This window comes from Falco peregrinus, chromosome 7 (genome assembly GCF_023634155.1).
Source record: "Falco peregrinus isolate bFalPer1 chromosome 7, bFalPer1.pri, whole genome shotgun sequence".
Taxonomy (NCBI): domain Eukaryota; kingdom Metazoa; phylum Chordata; class Aves; order Falconiformes; family Falconidae; genus Falco; species Falco peregrinus.
This window is the reverse complement of record NC_073727.1, coordinates 44,165,234-44,187,770: the sequence shown is the minus strand read 5'-3', so window position 1 is coordinate 44,187,770 and position 22,537 is coordinate 44,165,234. Positions and strand designations below refer to the sequence as shown.

Here is a 22,537-nt window from a genome sequence, read left to right as displayed (position 1 = left end):
AGCTGTATGCAATGTTGCAATAGTGGTATGACATTTAATTTTCTATTCAGGTTAATTGCCAAAATTTTTATTTTTTTTTTTAAGTTGAGAAGTAAGAGCCTTTTTCTTTTGAGAAGTAAATACATAGAGAGACGTATAAGGAGTACTCAGTAATGCTTATTTTGCTTTCTCCTAGAAGCTGATGGACAGGTTTGACTTTGGGGAAGAATCTGAACAAAATGAAGAGCCTAAAAAGGAAACTCCCACTTCCCAACTGTAAGATCAAGTTATGTTTCTATGGAAAATGCTAACATTTGCCTGACATTAGTTGAATATTAGGATTAAATAGTAAGAAAAATGTTGTTTCTTTCAGAGCATATTAAAATAGTAGGAAGAGAAAAGACACTTTACAAAATTACTGAAACATACATATTTTAAAAATATTTAATATAAGTCTGTGTGCCAAAAGTTTTGTTGACTTGATCTTGAGGTTAGCACATTCTTTGGTTTGTTAGTTATATTGATAGCATTAATGCGATAATGATAACAGAAGGTCAAACTAGCTACAATTGTCTTCATTATTTTACATTGTTTATTTAAACTTGAAGTGGTTGTGAAGACCCGTTTACCAACTGTTTAAACCAAGAGGAAAAACTGTTACATTTTTCTAATTTAAATAATTTCATTTTAGACCTTTAGTGCCAGAATCTGTGAACAACTCACTTTTTCACCAACTAGCTGAACAGCTACAGCAACAAAATTTAGAACATCTCAGACAACAGCTTCTTGAGCAGCAGCAGCCTCCAAAAGTAAGAACTCCATCTTGTGGCTGTCATAATAATTGTGTTCTCCACTGATAAAAAAATCATACTCCAGGACAAAAAATTGTCTTGTTACTGACAGTTCTCTTACAATGAAGGTCTTTGTCATTAACTGATCATCTAACAGAAGTTTTCAGAGTAAATGGGGTAAGTGGAAGAAGTACTTAAAGCAGGAAAAAAACCAACCCACTAATGTGCGGGGTTTATGTTTTGCTTCTCTTAGGAAGGAGTAACCTTTAGCTGAGTTACAGACTGACTGTGCTTTGGTTGTTCCGCTCTTTAAATGGGGGAAAAAGTTTTTTCCTAGCTGTCAGAAAGGTGGTGAGCACTGAAGTGATTATGCTCCTGTGTGGAAAGCGAGCAGTGTGCAAGCTGCTGCTGCAGAACCATCAAGAGGACAGAATAGAGATTGCAGATAATTTTAACTTCCCCTACCAGGCATTAATTCTTGGCTAATAAATGTCTTATTCTGTTGAAGAATCTGAGCTAAAGAATAGTGTCACATATTTCTTGAGAAATTATTAATTCATAACTGATGCTTGAGACAACCCAAGGTTCCTTCTTAACTGTGTGAATTGGATCCTCTCAGCCAGCCAAACTGAGCAACAAAGTGTACTCTGGTTTTTTTTTGAATTAGCAAATATATAGTCATTTTTGTATAGTCAGGAATATTAACTATTTCAAAGGTTTTGCATTTAAGGATGATACAAAAAATGGAATAAAATGGATTCAGCTTTCAAACTAATGGGAAGTGGGAAAATAAGAGAAACCTGATAAATAGTTTTTCAGATATATTTGAAATATATTTTAAGATACATAGTTGTTTCATGTACTGTTACATTTTGAGACAGTAAGCATTTTGAATTGAGGCTTTTTATGGTATTATTTGTTATTTAGGCAAGCCCTGAGGAGAATCAAGAAGGAAATTTTGGTTCAGAGCACTCTGCATCACCATCACAAGGGAGTAGTCAACAGCAGTTTTTAGAAGTGGAAACAAATGTGGATGATTCAATGGATATTCAACAACAGGTGAAACTCTTAAATGTGATTGCAGAAGTTGAAAGGAAAACATGTATTAGGATAATCTCAAAATGAGTAATATGGTTATACGCTTTCGTCTAGTTTATGTATTTGTGAGTATACTTACTAAATGTTATTGAACATCTATTATGTCTGATCTCAGGACATGGATATAGATGAAGGACAGGATGTTCCTGAAGAAGAGATTTTTGAACAAGAAGAAAAAAAATCAGCTGTTCGCTCAAGATCAAGAACTCGTTCAAGATCTCGTTCAAGGTTTCATAATTAACTTGTATTAAGTAATTGAAGATTTTCTGAAACAAAGTTGTAATTTGTGGTTATCATTCTCAGTTTTGTATTTTCCAGAATTTTCATGAGCAGTTTTTGACAATGAAAAAAAGTGTTCATGTAACATTTGTGTGTGAGATGCAGACTTGCTGTATGACAGTTCATTTTGCATATCTATAATTTACTTCAGAGTTTTTTAATACTTGTTCAGGTAACAAAAATAACCATCTGGACACGTGTTCTGTGCCAGAAAAATAGTGTTACAGAACATTCAAAATGTGTTTTATTTTGTTTTAAACTCAAGGTGTATGTTCTGTTCCTCGCACTAATGGCACGAAGTTTATCTCCTTAAGCAGTCTGAGTGAAGGTAACAGAAGTGTCTGTATCATGCTTAAAGTTTGTAGTTAAAAGACAACTAAATCAGATTTATTTTTTTTTTTAACTCAGCATACTGAAATTAAGTATTTTTGTAGGTCTCCAAGAAAACGAAGGTCTAGATCACGGTCTGGTTCTCGTAAGCGTAAACACAGAAAACGTTCACGCTCGAGATCAAGAGAAAGGAAGAGAAAGTCATCTCGGTCATATTCTAGTGAAAGAAGGGCTAGGGAAAGGGAAAAAGAACGTCAGAAAAAAGGATTGCCTCCTATACGCTCAAAAACACTAAGTGGTAAGTGGCAGCTGCTTACTGTTTTAATACTGTAGTGTTAAAGGAAAAAAGGCTTTGTTTTTCGTTGAAAGAACAAGATTTAGCTTGGATACTGTTCATTTCTGATGTTTTTTACAACTTAGGTACATAATTTTATCTTGGAGGAAAGCAAGTATCATACTGTTCTACTGATGATTTTACTCATACTGTCGCACCAGTGATTTTACTTCTGAACAGAGAATAGCAGGGGCTGTCCTTAAGTTACAACCTGCTTTCTATTTATATTATCTGCACACTGTCTTCTGTGGGGCATCTGAAGATAAGCGCTTGATCTGAAAATCAGTACACTGACAAGACACTTAAGTATGTGGTACACACTTTGGAGACTTGGAGTATCTCAGAGGCCAGTTTTGTTAAACCTTTAGAGTGCTTTTTAAATAGCTCTTCGCAGGAACGTAGAGCAAAATCAGGTGGAATGCGCTGCCATAAGACAGCCTATAATGGTTGTATTGTAAGAAGGTATCCAGAAACCAAGTGAACTTCAGCTTCTGCACGGTGCTGCTGTGTGCTGCTGTCATTTCTACAGAGAATTTACTTACTAAAAAGGAGGAAGGTAGTAGGGAGAAGGAGAATGTTCTCCACACAGTCGCTTTAAATCAGAGGGAATGTATTTTGTGATAAGCACTGGGAGCAGTGAAACTGGGTGTAGTCATCTGCTACTGTATCGGTATATCCCATTGCTGCTTTTAGGAGGATCTTGGGATGCATAATTGTACTTATTTTATTTTTGTAACAAACTTCTGTTCCAGAATTTAACTTTGTTTAGATACACACAGTTTCTGATGTAGTTTTGTGTTTGTGTCTTAAACTATATTATCTATCTGACAAGCAGTTCAAAATTCATTTCTGCAAAGGAAAGAGCTTTCAGTTCTCTTCACATTAATATTTTACATCATTCCAAGGTGGTTTCAAACTCAGGACTGTAGTACAGTTTAGGTGTATATATTTTTTTAATTCTCTGGCTTTTCACGTGGAAAGCAGCAGATCAGTTTTATGGTGTAGATTTCTCCCAGCAGTCTGCAAAGCAGGGAGGTATAATCAGTATAGTTGGGAGCTGGGAGGCAAGGATGTTAAGAAATCTGATGAACAGCAGCAGGAGTTGAGGTCCTATGAAATGACTTGGCTCATGGAAAGAAGATGTTAAGAAGGCTAAGTGAAGTGTGGAAACTTTGTTGGGGGATAAATAAATAAACAGGTAATTCACCCTACAGGCTTTCTACGTCATGAAATTTGTTCAGTGACAGCAACTGTTACCACTTGCTGAGGTCTGAAGAGTCATTTCATAAAGCTTAACACAATGAGGAAAAAAGGGCCATCTACAAGCATGTAAGGAACAAGTTTTTGTCCAAGAGAAAACTTACGGCTAGTCTTTTTCAGTACTGCTGAGTACTGCTGTAACTGAAAATGGCAGTTGAGAGAGGAATGCACAGCACTGGTTTCCAGTTTGATGCACCAAGATTATTAGTACAGGGAGGATGCGTGATGTATCAAGAGGATGATCGAGAAAGAATGTTTCCTTCGTTCAGGTTAGTGCAAGCCCAAGAGATCCAGGTTGTCTGGTTTTGTTCTACCTTAGGTCCTTTAAGATCCTGGGTGAGTTATTCAGGGTAGTAAGGTATTTGAGGAAAACCACCAATATTGGTCTAATCTCTTGCTGGTTTAGATTACACTGTGTTAGGTGGAAATAACTGCTGTCAGTTTGTCAGAATTTGCACACATTGATTGGGTAATATCTAGGAGACGAGTTGGAGAAGGAAGTTTTAGCTCACATGTCAGTGAGTGTGTTTGGCAAGGGGGGTGGAGGTAGGCATTTGGGAGATCAATTGTAGGGATCTGGGCTTGTGAAATTGGCAAGTCAGGAGTATCATGGACATCCTCAATTCAATTGTGAGCCTCAGCCAGCTTCGTCTTTCTGGGATGTTCCCCAAGGTGAAGTAAAAGTATAGTTTCCATTTCTTTCAGGTGAAAATGCAGTGCATAATACTGCAGTTAAGTTCCTTCTGTAATACATTCTAGCCAGTTAGAACTTAATCTTACTTTGTTAAAATTGACTTTAAATCCTAGAGCTGTGTTTTTTATGGAATGTGGAATAGAAATTATTTTTTTTTTCCTCCCCGAGTAATTTCTACTGTGGTTTCCTGTAGCTAATAATTTAGATAATTTTTTATTTTTTCATTTCTTTTAAAACAACTATTGTTTAAAAGCAAACAAAACAAGAAGAATGAACACTTGTACTGAATGTCTGTTTGGTATCTTTTAACCCTTTAACATTTTTGTCAATGTACTTGATCTCTATAAAGTAAGTAATAGACTTACTATTTTTGCTTTTTGATCAGTGATTTCTGTGTAGTTGTAAAACCTTTTATATCCGTGCTATAGAATATTTTATAAGCTAACAGTCTAGTATTTTGTTTGACATTGCTGTATTTCTTGACAGTTTGCAGTACTACTCTTTGGGTAGGTCAAGTAGACAAGAAGGCTACACAGCAAGATTTAACTAATTTGTTTGAAGAATTTGGACAAATAGAGTCAATTAATGTAAGTAAGAATGTTACCATACATTTTCAGGGATTACAGACTAGCAACTTAAACACGCTTATGCCACTGAATTCCTTTGTATTTAGGAGACTGTTTTGTTTTATCACCGTTTAAAACCTGTGGCTGTGGTATTTGCTCGTTGGTTTTGATGTCCTGTCTTTTGAAGCACTACAGGCAGTACACTTCATGGTAAAATGGCTTTTCCCAAGTACTAACCATTGACACAGTTTTTTAAACCAAGGTCTTAACAAATGAAGTTACGTCTTTTATCTTTTTGTGATATGGCATGGGGAAAGTATCTTTTTTCCTTGGACTTTTGGACACTAACTGATGTGTATCCACATTGTTCTTGGTTACATTCCATACAGAGGGTTTCTTAAATTAAATCAGTGTGGACAAAACATTTAGAAGAGAAGAAATTGTACTGTAAACAAGTGTTTATTCTAAAATGTGGCAATTAAAGATATGTTTATCATTTAGAGATACATTTCTTATGATTTGGGGTAATTTAGATTTAGTTGTTTAGAGTCATACTTCAGTGTGGCCTATGATGTAACTTCAAGGGAAAGTATTTTTCTTCTAAAGTAACATACCAACCTGAGAGAAATTTGGATTTTTGTCTCTTGCTCCAGCAGTTTTGAAGTGCTTCTCATGCAATTTCATTCATTTCAGATAATATTTTTACTCTTTTTTTATCATGTTAATAAATTCAAGTATATAATTAATAAGGAATAGTTTTTGTGTCGTTACAGAATCTTATAAAAAGCTTCCCAAGTCAGGCCCCCCACCCCCCCCATCGCCTGTTATTTAAGACTTTTTTTGATTTGCAGGGACTAGCAATTAAGAAAGCCCAAAGGAAAGTAATCTAACAACCATGATATCCCAGTACCTCTTATGTTTCAGAGGCAAACCATTTGTAAATAGTTAATCCTATGCATTCCACAAAACTTAAAGTACCTAGGGTAACATTGTTGTGTATCTTAAATATATTTTTCTAAGAACTGCGTTAAAATCTGTCATCTTAAGTATTTTGGTTTGTTGTATTACTTTGTGGTCCCAAACAACATAAAAGCACACCTATATTTGTGACTAAAACTAAAATAAGAGTTTGTCATACATGATTTGCAGACTTTCAAAGGTTACATGCCACATCATACTTTTCCTTCCTAAATAAAACATCAAAGCTAGTGGAAATTACACTTTGGGAATGAGGACTCTACCCTTCAAAAATGCAAGATACTTATAATTAATAAGTTTGTGCCTTTGTGAAAGGCTGTTGCTCAACTTGCAGTGAATTGGGATCTTAAGAAGAGGTAGCAGCCTCTGCTTTTCTGAAGTTGTCATAGTATAGCTCCCGGTTCTTGCCTGCTCAATGTTGTTCAAATCTTTCATGTAACTTTTAGCACCCATTCTTTAGCTTCCGGCTGCTTCTTGAAAATGTTGTAACTGAAGTACCCTGCCAATATCACTCTTAAGTTTTGCTAATGCTCAAAATTTTTAATATTGTTGATTAAAGTAATCATTGTTTACGGTGTAAACCTTTCCATTTTTAATATTGTTAATTAAGGTAATGATTGTTCACGGTGTAAACCTTTCCTTTTTTAGTATTAGTATTCACTTAGCGTAGTTACATAATCTGAGGTAATGGTTTTCTTACTTTCTAATACTATTTGTTTTTATCCATAGATGATTCCTCCAAGAGGTTGTGCTTATGTCTGTATGGTTCATCGACAAGATGCGTATCGTGCTCTTCAGAAACTTAGTTCTGGGTCCTATAAAATTGGATCTAAAATTATTAAGGTAAATTGGTTTTAATCTAAGGATGCTGTCCATTCCAAATACAGTACAATTTTAGTATGATGATTTGTCATTTAGCAACGGTTCATTCAAACGTACAATATGGCAAGAAGAGTGAAGCGGTAAGGTGTGAATTTTCTTTCCTCTCCATGTAAAATGCAGCTTTTACCAGGCGATATGTAGGATAGTAAAATGAAATTAATTACTTAAGAAATACATGGAGAACATTTTATGTATGTGCTGGGGATAAGAGTACAAGACTGTAAACGACCTCCTGGACCTGACTGTGTGGATCACTTAATATTAAATTTGACAGTATTCTTACAGACTTAAGTATAAGATTAAATGCTGTGGGGTTTTCTGCTTTCTTTGATTGATGAGACCTTGAAATAGTGTATTTTTAATTTCCGCATATATATGTTAGGATTAATGTAGAAGATTCAAGCTTTTTGATGTAGTTAACCTTCCACATATCTGTTGCACAGGTCAAGTAAACTTCCTACAGGTTCATTTGAAATTAAAACCTTGTTAAAATTCTAATAAAGAGACTCTGAAGATTGATCTGCAACGACAGAAACATGAAGGAAATGATCTGAAATACTCTGTTGGGAGGTTATATGATTTAGCCGGATTATCTGGTTGGGTTTTATTTTCAGATTGCCTGGGCTTTGAATAAAGGTGTGAAAACAGAATACAAGCAATTCTGGGATGTGGATCTGGGAGTTTCATATATTCCTTGGGAGAAAGTAAAATTGGACGATTTGGAAGGCTTTGCTGAAGGTGGCATGATTGACCAAGAAACAGTAAATACAGGTATGGACATTAACATGATTCTGATAGTTAGAAAATATGTTTATTTTGGTAATTGCAAATCCTCAGAAAGTTTATTGTTTGGATAATAAATGCCCTTTTAAATGTAACATAAATTTTACTGGCTGCTTGTTTACAATATAAATGACATGGTAATAATGAAATTAGAATATCTTTGTAGATGAGTAATTAGTTGATTGTCATGCCAATGAGGAATTAGTGACAAAGGGGAATGAATTTAAGCAAGCTAATAAAGGATAGCTTTTTTTAAAAGTTATGAATTTTCTGTGCACTCGTTTCCAAGTATATAGAATATTGATTTGTATAGATGTTATGATCTGCTTGTGATTGCGAAAAGTCTTATATTCAGGTATAAGACTAAAGTTAGAGTTGGAACTTGTCCAAATAGGCACAGCTTATCTGAACCTTAAGGTATTTCCTCTATGAAGTCAAAGAGACAGGAAAGCAAGTTATGTTAGACCTTATTGTGAGACCCAATTGAGAGGTTCGTTGTATTTGTAAGAGACTGAGCACTGTGTGTTCTTGAGATAGATCTAGCACCAAATCACTGGACTATACTGAAGTAAACTGAAGACTGAGATGATTAGACTTTTGTAATAGCGACAATAATTTTTCAGGTCAAAATGCACTCTTGTTTTGAGTAAAAATTGAATATAAATGACAGAAAAATTAAAACATGTAACATTACTGAAATACATTCAGTATGTTACACTTGAAATACAAAATTTTCTGAGGATGTGGCAGAAGGAAAAAATTAGGATTGGGGGGAGGTTTGTTTAGCACGAGGGTTCTCTTGTCATTCTACAGTAGCCAGCTGATAACACAAATATGTTAACAGCAGCAGTTTTTAGAAAACTGTAACATACTCTATATGTCAAGTTATTAACAGAATGAGAGGTGAAAACACTTGGCAAGTTTTGACAAAACAGTTTGTATACAGGTATAATTAAGCAGAGTATTACAGGTTATAAAAGATACTTTTCGTTCTTTAAAATATATAATAATAAATTATTACATTTGCTTCTTTTCCTAGTAAGTTTAGGGGTTATTTGTAATGAATCTGTATAGATACCAGATTAAAATTTATTGTTTAAAAAAGAAGAGGACTTTTTAGTATTTAAACAAAAATGAACATATGAATTATCTTTTTATATTAAATATATACTTTTTTTTTTTTGAAGAATGGGAAACGGCCAGAAGCTCAGAAGCAGCTAAAGAAAATATTCAGACTACACAGAGTGCTGCAGTTGATAAGAATACAGTTATTACAACACAGACAGAAGCTTATACGCAACCAGTCACTATGCTGCAGGTTTGTATTGGTCTGAGTTTGCAAAAACCTCACAGAACTGGAGGGGAAGGTTTTTATTCAATACAGGTAAACTTTAATGCTGTGTTGAAGTACTTAAATAAAAAAAAAAACCAACACTTAAGTCCTATGTCCATGTGTGTTTATCTCTGAAATATTTTAGAGTAGATTCAGTTGCTGTGGTTGAGCTAAATCATCAGTTTCATGCCCAACATATCCCACACTTGTGTACACACTTGTGTACAGCTTAAGTGTTGAAGACAGCAGTGGTAAAAACAAACCAACAAACCACTAAAAAAAAAAGAAAAAAAAAAAAGAGAGAGAGAGAGAGTTACACACTGGCCTGTTAGTTTCTTAAGGAGAAATTAAAATGAGTTTCCATAAAGCAAGTTGCTTAAAAAACAAAGCATCTTTCTGTAAGCTCAGCAATGCAGTAATCTTTTTTTCACTTGTGCTTGTTGCATCTCTACTGACGCACTTTTCCCCATATCAGCTTTGACAATATATTTAAATATTTTCTCAGTAATTTTGGGGTAGGATTTCATAAGGACAGTCTCATCTTTAAATGGCCTGATTGCTGAAGTAGTGTGCTGTTGCATTCTCTCATGAATTACTGCATATATTCTTTGATTATCTGCTGTATTTTTTTTTCATTCTGCTAAAACAATTTTTATTAACATCCCATCAGTAACAAGCTATTGTGGAAGTGTAGAAGAATACAGTGTAATTTTGTTAGTATACTACACTGCACATGTTTATCAGGTATAAATACAAATCCTTTTTTCCAGACTCTTTAACCCTTTTTATAATGATCATGTGAAATTGTAAAATGAGAAGCAGTTGCTCAATACAGTGTTGTATGTATTCATATTACTAGTGTTATCCTTCCTAACATGTGTAGGTATTTCCAGTACTTGAGCTGACGCAAAATTACTGTGAAAAGTTAACGTTTGCATTAGCTTGCATTGAATTTTGAGCTTTTTTCACAAAATTGTCTTGAGTCTTCGTTTCAACTATCTCCTAGTATATACTGGGATCGGTATATATTTAAATATATATTGCTTTTATATATTTAATATTGCTGCTAATTACTTGTAATTACACTGCACTATATTGAAACATGTAGCTCAGGCATTTGAGAAACAGTAATTTCCAGGATTTTGTCAGGATTATTAGCCTTATAATTACATACACTAAGTTGGCTTTCCACTACTGTTGTAAAATAAGTAATTTTTTCTGAATAGAACAGAATCACTGTTTTTGAAGTGCTCTCAAATTGCCACGCTATCTACATTTTCCTTCCTTTTCTCTCTCTCCCTTTCTGCTTTCACCTCTATGCCATAGGTGAATTTTTATTCTTGAATAAGTATAGTGTTTAACTGTGTATTTTCCTGATCTTTTTTAGACAAAGAAAAGATAGCATAGGATTCTTCCAGTGTTCTTGTTTAGCTGTAGTGTAGGTACCGTTGCAGAAAGCAGTCTAATTCTTCAGGGTGTTCAGAATATATACAAAGCCTTTGGTACATTTAGTGCTTAACATGAGTTACAGTTGAGTCAATTTATCCTTTTTTCAATTCCTCATTGAATATCATTAAATATTGAAGTTGCTTGTTTTTTCTTTCCATGAAATAAGATTCCAGTAGCTCCAGCTGTGCCTGCTGTTAGCTTGGTTCCACCTGCGTTTCCTGTCACAATGTCTGTCCCTCCTCCTGGTTATAGTGCAATTCCTCCTCCACCCTTCTTGCGAGCGAGTTTCAACCCTTCACAGCCACCGCCAGGTAAGTTAGTAAAAATGAAGTTGAGGATATAATGAGTATACCTAATGCATTCTTCTGCATCCATTTTGCTTTGTGTAGTTTTCCATCAGCTGCTGGTTACTGATTAAGCCAGTTGATCTTTGAATCTTAAATATGATACTAGATTAAAATTACTTATGTCTAAATATTATTTTTACCAGTGTATTCTGTGAAGAATAGGAATTACACCAGATTTTATCATTTTTTAAACTTTGATAAAAATGAAGGATTAAAAATCCTTAAGAATAATCTCCTTTCTTTTGGAAATTTTTGCAACTCTTTAATTTTTTTCTTTGGATATTGCTGGCAGAAATTACTTTTGAAGGTGCACGTGCAGATCATCTGCGAAACAGATACTTTAAAAACAGTAACCACTGTTGCCTCTTCCCATATATTTGGTTTTTGCTAGTCTTCATGATGCAGCTTTTCACGATCAATAATGCAGACAATCTTTTACTGCAAAACTTTATTTGCTTCTCTTGTAATAATTTGTCATTTTTTCCCATATAGGTTATATGCCTCCCCCAGTTCCTCCTGTGGTTCCACCACCTGTTGTCCCGCCACCTGTTGTCCCACCAGTTGTTCCAACACGTAAGTTTGATTCGTCTAATAGTTGTTTGTGTGTTATGGAAAGCCTAATTGTTTGATATACTACCTGTTAATGAAATGTATCCTGTGTAATGGAAAAAACCAACATGGAAGTTATTGTTCAGCTGGTTTAAGCAGGTATTGAGGAAAAGGATTTACGGAGCTCTTCAAGTTGACAGAAAAATGATACTTACCATGGGGTTACTGAAAAAAGTTCCAGCAAATTAGATATATATTATATGTATGCATAATTCAATATGTGAACCTGTCTGTAACATACATCTGTTACTTGAGCTGTTTGGTGTTGGTCACTGAATAATTCATAATAATTTGGTTTTGTTTAGCCTTTTAACTGTATTCATTTTTAAAAACTGTATGTTTTAAAATATCTGTTAAAGAATACAGATTGCTTAGGTTGCCTACAGTTCATGGTCTCTACAAAAAAATTAAATATTAACAGTGCTAGTTGAGGATAAGAAATTCTTAAAAATGTAACACTTAGGGTAATTAATTTCACTTAATTTGATTTATCAGCCTGACCTCTGCCAAACATCTTGAAGGCCTGAATATGTGATTACTGTGATACACTTCTGTTATTTCTCTACAGCTTTAGTACAGCCTCCATTACCAATTGCACAAGAGACGATGAAGGATGTTCCTTTTACTAGCCTTGTTCTACCAGTTGGCACAGTTACTAGCAATCTAGCTACTCCAACATTATCTGCTGGAAGTGTTTTTAATCCTCTGCCAATCAACAAACCAGAATCAGATGAAAAGGGGTCACATCTTACAGACCTTCAGATTTCTTCCAGTGAGAACAACAGATCTGGTAAGAAATGTCTTTATCGTCTGATATGATTGCATACAGGAAGAATCATACTTCTGAGGGTTTTTTTTCCTCCAGATTGTGATCCACTACACTAATAACTACAGAGTAGGAGGGTTTAGGCTAGGTATAATTTTCAGTTTAAGTTGGAGGACTGGTGAGAACCATCATTGTCATCATCTGATCATTGATTTCTACCAGCTTATGCTCAGGGATGTTTTCTTTGTAGACTCAAAGTAAAGCTGGCACGGGGAGCCCTTTAGAAAGCTTCTTAAAAGTGCGCTCTTACTACACAAGTGACAATGGAAAGGAGCAGAAGAGGGTAGGATGGTATAAAATGTGTAGAATTGCATGAAAGATTTTAACACTTCCCTTGCGTAATTGTGTGATGGCTGTGGGGCTTGTCGATTTTAAGCTGCTTTACATTCTTTGCTATGTAGAGATGTTTATTTCTGTGGCATAAGGTCTTTTTATCACTAATTGTGATTAAAATGATGTATGTTCGTTATAGAAACTGAGAAAGACCTTGTCAGCAGTATCATCACTGAATGCATTAACTGAATATGGATTAAGCTGCATTTTGTTTTGAATGCTATGTGTTACACTGGTGTTTTCTGGTAACTGTTCTTCTGCTTGCTGCATTTTAGTGCAAAATGATGTCTCGAGTAGCTCTGGACTTGTTGGAGGAGTGCAGCCACCCAGCGTCTCAAGCAGTTCTGGGCTTACTGCAGAAGGGCAGCCACCCACTGTCTCAAGTGGCTCTGGACTTGCAGGGGGAGTACAGCCACCTAGTGTTTCAAGCAGCTCTGGACTTGTAGGAGGAGTGCCACCACCAACTGTTTCAAGCAGTTCTGGTCTTGCAGGAGGAGTGCAGCTACCTACTGTCTCCAGTGGCTCTTCTCTTGCTGGTGGAGTTCAGCCAACCAGCGTCTCGAGTAGCTCTGGACTTATGGCTGGAGTGCAACCACCAAATGTCTCAAGTAGCTCAGGGCTTCTAGCTGGAGTGCATCCACCCAGTGTCTCAAGCAGCCCTGGCCTGCTGACAGGAATGCAGCCACCCAGTGTCTCAAGCAGCTCAGGAGTTCTGGCAGGAGTACAGCCACCGTGTGTGTCAAGCAACTCTGGGCTTCTCATAATGCCACCACCCAATGTTTCAAGTAGTTCTGGACTTATGGGAGTGCCGCCACCAAATATTTCAAGTAGTTCTGGACTTCTGGCAATGCAGCATCCAGCTGGGGTTCAAAACATGCCTCATTTAAATATTAGTAGTCAAAGGATGCCGGGAATGCCTCTTATAGATATCCGTCCAGGCCTAATGCCCCATTCGCCTGGACCAAGGTTTCCATTAATGCAGCCAGGAATGCCACCACAGCGTAGTATTCCTCCTCCAGCGATCCTTGATCCATCTCTTCACCCACCACCTCGAGGTCCTTTTCCTCCAGGAGATATTTTTAATCAGACAGAAAGACCTTTTGGAACACCAGGAAGACAAAATATTGATAGCATTCCTAATCCAGAGAAAAGACTACCACTTGGAGGCGATAACATTCAGCAGGAAGGAGATAGAGATTATCGCTTTCCTCCAGTGGAAAACAGAGATAATCTTAGCAGACCGTCTCCAGTGGATGTCAGAGATTCTGTTGGACGACCACCAGTTGATCCAAGAGAGGGTATAGGAAGACCTCCAGTAGATGGACGAGAACACTTTGCAAGACCACATGTAGACATGAGAGAGAATTTTGGAAGACCAGGTATGGATAACCTTGGTCGAAGAGAGCATTTTGGTTTCAATTCAGACAAGCACTGGGGACAGAGAGGAGATTATGATGAAAGAGAGCACCATGCCTTCCCTATTTATGGTGGCCCTAAAGGCTTCCATGAAGACAGAGAGAGGTTTCGGCATGTAAACTATAGGTTTGATAGTAGAAGTGGTCCCAATTGGAACAGAGGATTTGAACAAGATGCTCACAGAGATTTTGATGACCGCAGAAGACCCTGGGAAAGACAGAGGGATAGGGATGACAGAGATTTTAATTTTTGCAGAGAAATTAATGGGAACAGGTTTGGAAGAGACAGAATGTCAAACAACTGGATCCCCCCTCCACATCCACGGGTTTTTGAATATTTTGATGGGGCCACTTCCCAACGCAAAGCCGATAATATGCCCCAGGTAAACGGTGAAAATACAGAGACAGAAAGTCAGCCACCAACTGCACAGGTGCAGGATGATCCAGAACTTTATGAAAAACTGACATCTTCCGTCGAGATAAACAAAGAGAAGAGTGACACAGAAGCTGATATAGAAAGTGAACCAGTGGTAGAAAGCACAGAAACTGAGGGGACATAACTCATCACTCAGTAGGTAAAAGATACCTTTTGTAAAGTTGTCATCTCTCTGTAATAGATAAATGGCTGACTGGACCGTAGCAGTTCACTTTTGTCTGCCAGAATTAAGTTAATCTAATGTTAATGTTCATCTTTCACTTAAATAACTGTACAACTGACTTGTATAGAACACTGTTCTTAATTTGAACATGGTAGGTAAACTTTTTTTTTATTTCTCTGGTAAAGCATAAACTTGCCCCCACTTGCTTTTAATTTCACAAAAGATAAAAGAACAGCTTGTCAAACAAAGACTTCCTATGGAAGAAAATGGAATTTTTTAGATACTACCCTTAGGTTGGCTATCAAAATTGTTATACTTGAAACAGGTGCTGGTGTATCTTGTCCGTGTTTTTAGGCTGCTGCAGAATTTTAAAGTATAGACAAAGCTGTGATATTTTATGTTCCTACAATTCGGCAGAAAAAGAAACGGCCCATGTTACTTAAGGAGCATAACACAGAGATTAAAAGTGATTTTGTAAAATCTACACTATAGTCTCTGTTTTCTCTAAAGTAAGTGTTTGTGATTTGTTCCTCGTACTGCAGTGGGTTTAAAAAAATGAAAAAATACATTTTAATGTTGGGTGCATTTTGTTTTTAGATGCCAATAAAGCATATTTGTTTGATAACAGTGTTCTAGGTATTGTATTTTTTTTAAAAACCTGCAAGCTCTAAAAACTTGGAATCAGCTATGATATGTGCTTAGCTAGTTGTTGCAAAAGGTTTATATTACATTTGTAAGACCAATGCAACAGTTACATGTGCAAGAAGCGTATGGTTTTTACATCCAAAGTCATGCAGTCATACTAGTTTATGTAAATAACATATGTATGTAAATATTTGTGTAAACTGTTTGTAGATACCACTTTTTCTGTGCGTGCCTGTGTGTGTGCACACACTCACAGAATATTGTAGACAGTTCAATAAAATTGAAATGAAACTAGGTTGTAAAAATTTGCTTTTCACCTTCTTTAGGTAGTAAGATAAACCTTACTTCGCTGCAGTATGGTCAAGCTTATATTTACCTTCTCATGCTCATTGTTACAATGTTCTTACTACTTCTGGAAGGTGGAATGTGATATACTGTAAAAACGTACAGTAGGATTTTAGCTTATTTCTTAAAATGCAGATGTGCATGAAACCAAAACTTAAGCAAGTATTTGCATTGTCTTATTTTGTAATATATTCTGGATAGATAGTGGTAGTGTTCAAGTACTTTGTGGTTATTTGTTTTTAGTGACTCAAAGTCCAGAAATGTTGCACGAAAAGTATAAAGCTGTTGTTGGTCTAAAAAACCTTATATGTTTTTAACAGAAATAAGAGGGGCTTTGTGTTTTGGTGGTTTAATATTGAAGTAGAACTTCTTGTTAAATTGTTGAGACGAATTGGCTGCTTAGGTAAATTAGTAGCACTGTTATCTCCTGTTTCACGTACTTTGCTGCTTGTGTATCCTTTAAATTGGCGATGAAAGATTTGGCTATAGGGCGATGTCAGATTTTCAATTTGTTCCACTGAAGTGCATTTCACCAACTTTTTTCAACATAATTTTTGTTAAAATTCTGTGTCTGAAAGCATTCTTTCACTCAGTTTGGAGAAAGTTGTTTTGTGTAATAAGATCCAAGGATAGATCCTGTTACATGAATATCCCTTTGGTAGAAGAAACACTTTTAGCTCCAGTTAGAATTTTGATCTTTAACATTAAAGCATTAACATGCAAGTTTTAATTCCCCTTCTGCTTCCCTCAAAGGAATGAAAGTATGAGAATGCCACATGAGTGTAAAGCATAAGCATGCCTTTGAACGTAGAAGCAAGTTACGCATGTGTGTGTTGCCCTCTTCCTCTGGGAGGTGGGGTATTTTTTCATGCTGTGTCATGGTTTGGTTTTTCAATTACAGGGACTTTTATTCCGGATAGTAAACAAACTGTCAGCTTAATGAAGGTAGTCCTTGGAAAGAGTGGACTTGAACGAATGATTCTTTACCTACTGTGCAAGTAGTAGTCATTAGGATGTAGTGAGGTATGCATTAAATAACTGTTGCTCTGTAATAGACCTTGCCCATGTGTTTATTACCAGAACATGTTTCGGGTTTTGAGTTGAACAACATTTAAGGTAAAAGTACCTTCCTGGGCAGACTGGTTCAAAGAACTTGACTGATGATGCTGCATCACCTATGTAGTAGTCTGGTCAGGCGGATAGGGTTGTGTGAAAGTCCAAACGCGCAAAATAGCTATAAGGATACTTTATGAACTTAAGGGATTTTATTTTAATGTGTGCAGTTTGAAAAGGCTTCAGTCATAGACCACATAAATACTCAAATCAAACACATATTGGCAGTAGCTTTACTTCTCAAACATTTTGTTAAAACCTTCTTTGAAACTGAAAGTTTTATCTATTTTCCTTTTTCTAAACTGGGACTGACAGTATGCTAAATTGCTGATAGCATGATGGTTTAGGTAAATTACCAGGTGAGAAATGTTAAACAATTTGGTTGGTAGTGGTATAAAACAATGTATTTAATGATTTTTTTAATCTTTGTTAACATCTTTCAAGCATTAATAAATTGGCTACTGAACATATGTGTTACACCATCAATTTCTAACTACCATTTTATTTTTTTGTAGAATGAACTTTTATTGCACAGGCTTCGGTTGCATCATGTTTGCAGACAAATACTACAAAAATAGTCATATTCAGAAAGTCAGGAGGGACTTAATATTACCAAACCAAGTGTTATTTCTTTATCTTGCTCATAGGAGTGTTTCAATCTTTCAGAGTGTTAGTGAAGACTTTCCTTTCTCAGGGTAGATTAAGCCATCGTAAGCCAACACGCGCACTGAAAGGGGCTGTCCTGAAATCCAGACCAGGTCTTTGATGTGGTTCATGGTAGTGACATGTAGTTACTGCTGATGCAAAGGAAAGAATGAGAAGGGGAGAGAAAGAAGATTGGGGGGCACCAGGTATTTAGGCAGCAGTTCTGTTTATGCCTGTTCAGAGCTTGCTCTAGTGATGAAAGGTGTCAATTCTAGCAACAGCAGAAGCTGACCTGCTATATTCATAAGTTATATAAATCTTGAAAAATATTTCAGGTAGTTTTACAGGGAACACAATAAATTTAGGCGTCCGTATTTACTTGGAAACTTTATGCATTAGTAAGTTTGGTGTGTTTATTAGCTTTTTAAACTCCCTGTGATTCTGTACTGTATTTGAGCAGAATGCTGCATCCACAAAGATTGCAAAGATGAAATACAGCCTTTTTTCCAATAAGACATGTTTTCTTTGTTGAAGCCTTTTCCTGTGAAATACTGGTACACTTTCATTTTTATATGTAGTGTTTCACATTATTACAAACTCAAGGGAATAGCCTGTTAGATTCCTTTGCTTCAGTAGAGTACTATACCATTCTTCAAGCCATTTCAGTGATTTAAATAACTTTATGAAGTTAAGGTGCTCTTGTCCTGAATATGGCAAGATAGGAATACGGTAATTAAGCCTGTATAGGCATTAGTTAAGCACAGTTAGAAAATTATCAAATAAACTGTTTATAGAACGTATTTATAAAATAAGCCAATTTATTGCTGAATTCTCTCAAAATACATTGTAAGCAGTTTTGAAGATGTGCAAGGATACGTTATGCCAGTCAACACTTAAAATACTCATTTTCTTGATTCATGCTACTCTAACTCAAATTTACGGGTCATTTGATTTGAAACTGGTAAAAAAAGGATCCCAGATTTCATTTGTATTTTCAGGAATATATTTAAACATAATAGTAAGGGTGCCTTTTTTTCTCTCTTGATAATGGGAGATGAACAGATATAATCTTAAAATCTATTCAGAGTATCAGGAGTCATCAAGAATAACTAGGACAATTTTTTGTTACTAAGTCAGGTAATGAAAGGATCTTTCCCTTTTGACAGCTATTGCTGATTCTTTGAATTTTACATTAGTCTCGCTTGTTGAGCTTTCACAAGTAAGCATGTACTGTGAAGCCATCTACTTGTGTAGATGAGAGTGTTTTAAAAGTCATAAAGCAGGATATTCTTTAATTTGAAGCTGTTTATTTGGACAAGAATGGCAAAAACATCTTGCCACCATGTTGCTTTACTGTATTCATTCACATCAGCAGAAACTTCACAGTGGCAAAGAGAATATAATCTTGGAATACTTTAATTATAACTAGGCTTATGTTTCTCCTTGAAGGGTTGTCTTAGTGATGTTATTCATTCTACTTAGTCTGTACAAGTTTGTTAGGTACTCAGTAAACATTTTAAATTTTATGAACATATGTACATGATAATTCATAGTCAAGAAAAGTCAAGTAGAACGTCTAAAAAGAAAATTCATGAAGAGTAATAACTTACAGCAAAGGTGTATGGGATTAGAAAAGTGATTCTTGCTGGTGGTGGGATGGTATGAAAGTCTGTGAACAGTTTTTTTGTTGAAGGTGGTAAGCTGTAAAATTGTGTTTGCCATTATGCTTGTATTCCTTTCTATCTTCACAAACTTGATGTAAAAGGGTAGTCTCCTTCAGTGTCCTAGTCTCGGTATCTTTTAGATACTCTGCTGCCAAAGATTAGAGGAAAGGAAGAACTAGTGGTCTGGGCTGGATTGAGATAAGTTGTACAGTTGAAGATGAATGTATTTTCTCTTTTTAGGAAGTTTAAAATGCACGTTTCAGCACTTGTATAGTAACAGTGATATTACTGGTGTCACTAGTTTAACTAATCTTATTCTGTACTTTGTCATTTTTCTTTTAAGTTAACTCACTAGTGTTGCTTTTAATTTTTCTCTTCTTCCTATCAGATGAAATCATACTAATGCCCTCAGACAAGAGACTGTTTTGTGCTTTACAAAAAAAAAAATATGGTCAGAGAGTATTCTAACCTGTAGATAGGATGGTTGAACATCTTTTCCTTCCTGATTTAATGCTTTAATGCCACAGTTTTCTTCTTGAATGATTTTCTGTATGCATATTGATGTTATAATGGGTGTATATTCACATTAACATGTATCAGACTTTCTGTTGAAATGCAGAAAAAATGTGAAGTTCTTGAAGGTAGATGAATTGATGTACTTCTAAAACTAGTGTGAACTTCACAGCCGTATTGATGTGTATACTGGAGCGTTATAATTGTGTGCAAGCCAATGCAAAAAATCCTTAATAGGTGAAGAGTATTAAATGGATATAGAATTGTTAACTCAGATGTAGATTGGTAGGATTTACATGGGCCATATATGCAGGGACTTTGGATCTGAATGCCACTTCCACACAGAGAGATCATATTATAATTACATCTGGCAAAATAAGAAACATAGCTTTTTCCTGATAATGGTAGGAACTAAGTAGAAATAATCTTGGTGTTAAAGAGTCCTTTCTAAAAATCTGTCTGCCTTCGTCTGGTCAAAGGAAGCTCTGTCATTATCACTTCAGTTGATCAAGGGAAAAAATTACTTTAGATTTATGCTGTTTCTGAAGTAATCAGATCTCATTCAGCAATGCAGTGAAATGCAGTTTTAAGTGTGCCTTAAGTTTTTCCCTCTGAAAAGGACCATATATTTCAAATTTTAGATAAAAACAATAAATTTTTGTTTGTAGAATTTGAAATGTAGTTTGGGGTTTAGTGATTTTCTTCAAGAAAAATCTTTGTCGTTTCAGTAGTGTAAATAAATAAATACTAAATGCCACTCAACTTTTGAAATGTTTACTGGAAATTATACTAGTCTGTCCAGTTAATATTTCGTTTATTTTCATGTGCTTGCAATATATTATCTTGTCAGGTGGTGCCATCACAAAATTCCTCATACCACAAAGTAGAAATACCTTTGAATTATGCAATTCAGATGCATAATTGATATGCATAGTCTGGGACAATCAAAAGTCTTCCTCTTCAAACTCATGGATTTCTACCATGGTAGTAGTATGACTACCAATATAGGTAATTCACTATTGAGAACCTTACTGTTCAAGCTATCTGTGATTGGAAGTGAAATACCAAATATGATCTGAAGTGCTTGCTGATAAATTTAGAGTTTTATTACTTAAGAAAAGCAAAATAATGGCATCTTCTCAAATTTCATGTTGATTTAAAAAAATCACCATATTTAAAATATTAATTTGGTCGGCTGTGGTTCTGTGAATTGATAAAAGAAGTTAGGCATCCATTATTAGAATGTAAAACCTTGACGTGATTAGGATAAAAATGTTAGTTATATAGAATATTGAAATACAGTCTTTTAAGTTTTGTGTGCATACTGTCTGCCTTTTCTGGATGTACACTCTATACGTGCTTTACCCCTGCAATCCTCATTGCATGGTCAGAACCACTAGAGAAAAGGAAAGTGGCGTGAAATGGCAAATCCTAGCAGATGTGAAAACCACTGTGCAGATTGGATCTGTATGTAGACCAGATAGTTTCAGAGGCAATAGCTTGTAAGCCTAATTTGAAATGGGAATAAACCTTTCTCTTTTTTGATTTTATAGAAGTTGATGCACATGTTCTTATTAAATATTCAGTAATCAACAAGCAAGTATACAAAGATTTTAGGTAGTCCTGAGCATTTTCCTTAATATTGCTCATACCTTAATTAAAAACAAACAAAAAAACCCCAACAAAACTAAAACCCAACTAAACCCACAGAACCTAGGAAACTGTAAATATTTTTAAGATTATGAGGTTCTTGGAGAAATAACTTGATACAAATATTTAATATACCTGTTTGGGTGTTTTTAAGTAGTCAGTACCGCAGAACCCAGGTAAAACCATCATAAAGAACTGTCTCACTTGGAAAGAATGTGCTGAGCTGAGGTGTCGGTGTAAAATCCAAGACTTTTTTTTGTTCCTCATTTGTTTTACCTCCCAGTCCAAATACTGACCTTGTTCAGGGTTACGCTCTGTATGCTGATTAGAGGATATTCTGATTAGTGCATATGTATTTTGTCTATCATGTAATATATCAGACATATTACATCATTGTAATATAGCCACAGACAGCTGGGAGAAGTTGGGAGTGATGTTGTTTGGGGCAAAATCATCAGAGAAATCAAAAGGGGAGATTACTGAATTGTGTGAACCACCAATATAAAAAGTTGCTGTTGAGGAGTGTCTACTTAGTACAGAGATAATTACTGATTACTCTCAGTAGTCAAAAGGGTGCATTTCACAACTGTACCCTGGTATGGAAGGTCCTAGTTACAGTATCATTTGCTTTCTGCTATCCATAGAAAATACGATTTTCTTGATGCAAGTCATGACATTACCTTTCATATTATTTCTAGAGACTTTAAAATGATGCTACTTCAGCTACCATTGTAAACCAGTATGTGATATATAGCCTCAGTTGTTTACCAGTGGGATATGGCGATTAGCTTCATTGGATCCAGAATTTTAAATGCTTTGTTTTGTGTGTCTCGGTTTCTTCTTCAACAGCCTTTAGAAAAGCAGATACTAGAAGATTATCCGGTTCTAGTTTCATGATTTTTTTTTTTTTTCCCCTCTTTTTTCTTTTCTTACTGCTTTTAAGCCCATAGCCTTCTAGGGGATGATTTTTTTTTTCTTTGAAATCCTGTTCCCCTATGTAAGTATTTGTGAGCTGGCAGCCCTAATAAAGATTGTTTTGAGATTCTGAGAATATGGTGGAATAGATTGTACAAAATG

General features: G+C 35.5%; 1 protein-coding gene across 9 annotated transcripts in view; it reads left to right on the top strand.

The window, feature by feature from the left end:
- SCAF8 (SR-related CTD associated factor 8) overlaps positions 1-22,537 on the top strand; it is a 167,089-nt gene that overhangs the window by 42,752 nt on the left and 101,800 nt on the right. For 6 of the 9 annotated variants that reach the window (XM_055810286.1, XM_027795630.2, XM_055810290.1 and 3 more), the window contains 13 exons: positions 176-255; positions 671-788; positions 1,698-1,829; positions 1,984-2,096; positions 2,582-2,775; positions 5,252-5,352; positions 7,039-7,152; positions 7,806-7,962; positions 9,162-9,292; positions 10,923-11,067; positions 11,596-11,676; positions 12,281-12,502; positions 13,147-15,510. In XM_055810286.1, the coding sequence (XP_055666261.1) occupies positions 176-255; positions 671-788; positions 1,698-1,829; positions 1,984-2,096; positions 2,582-2,775; positions 5,252-5,352; positions 7,039-7,152; positions 7,806-7,962; positions 9,162-9,292; positions 10,923-11,067; positions 11,596-11,676; positions 12,281-12,502; positions 13,147-14,846 (3,288 nt within the window). In that variant the 3' untranslated portion in view covers positions 14,847-15,510. Of the gene's footprint in view, positions 1-175; positions 256-670; positions 789-1,697; positions 1,830-1,983; positions 2,097-2,581; positions 2,776-5,251; positions 5,353-7,038; positions 7,153-7,805; positions 7,963-9,161; positions 9,293-10,922; positions 11,068-11,595; positions 11,677-12,280; positions 12,503-13,146; positions 15,511-22,537 lie in introns of those variants that run through there. The other 3 variants (XM_055810288.1, XM_055810287.1, XM_055810289.1) reach the window with 2 other exon arrangements.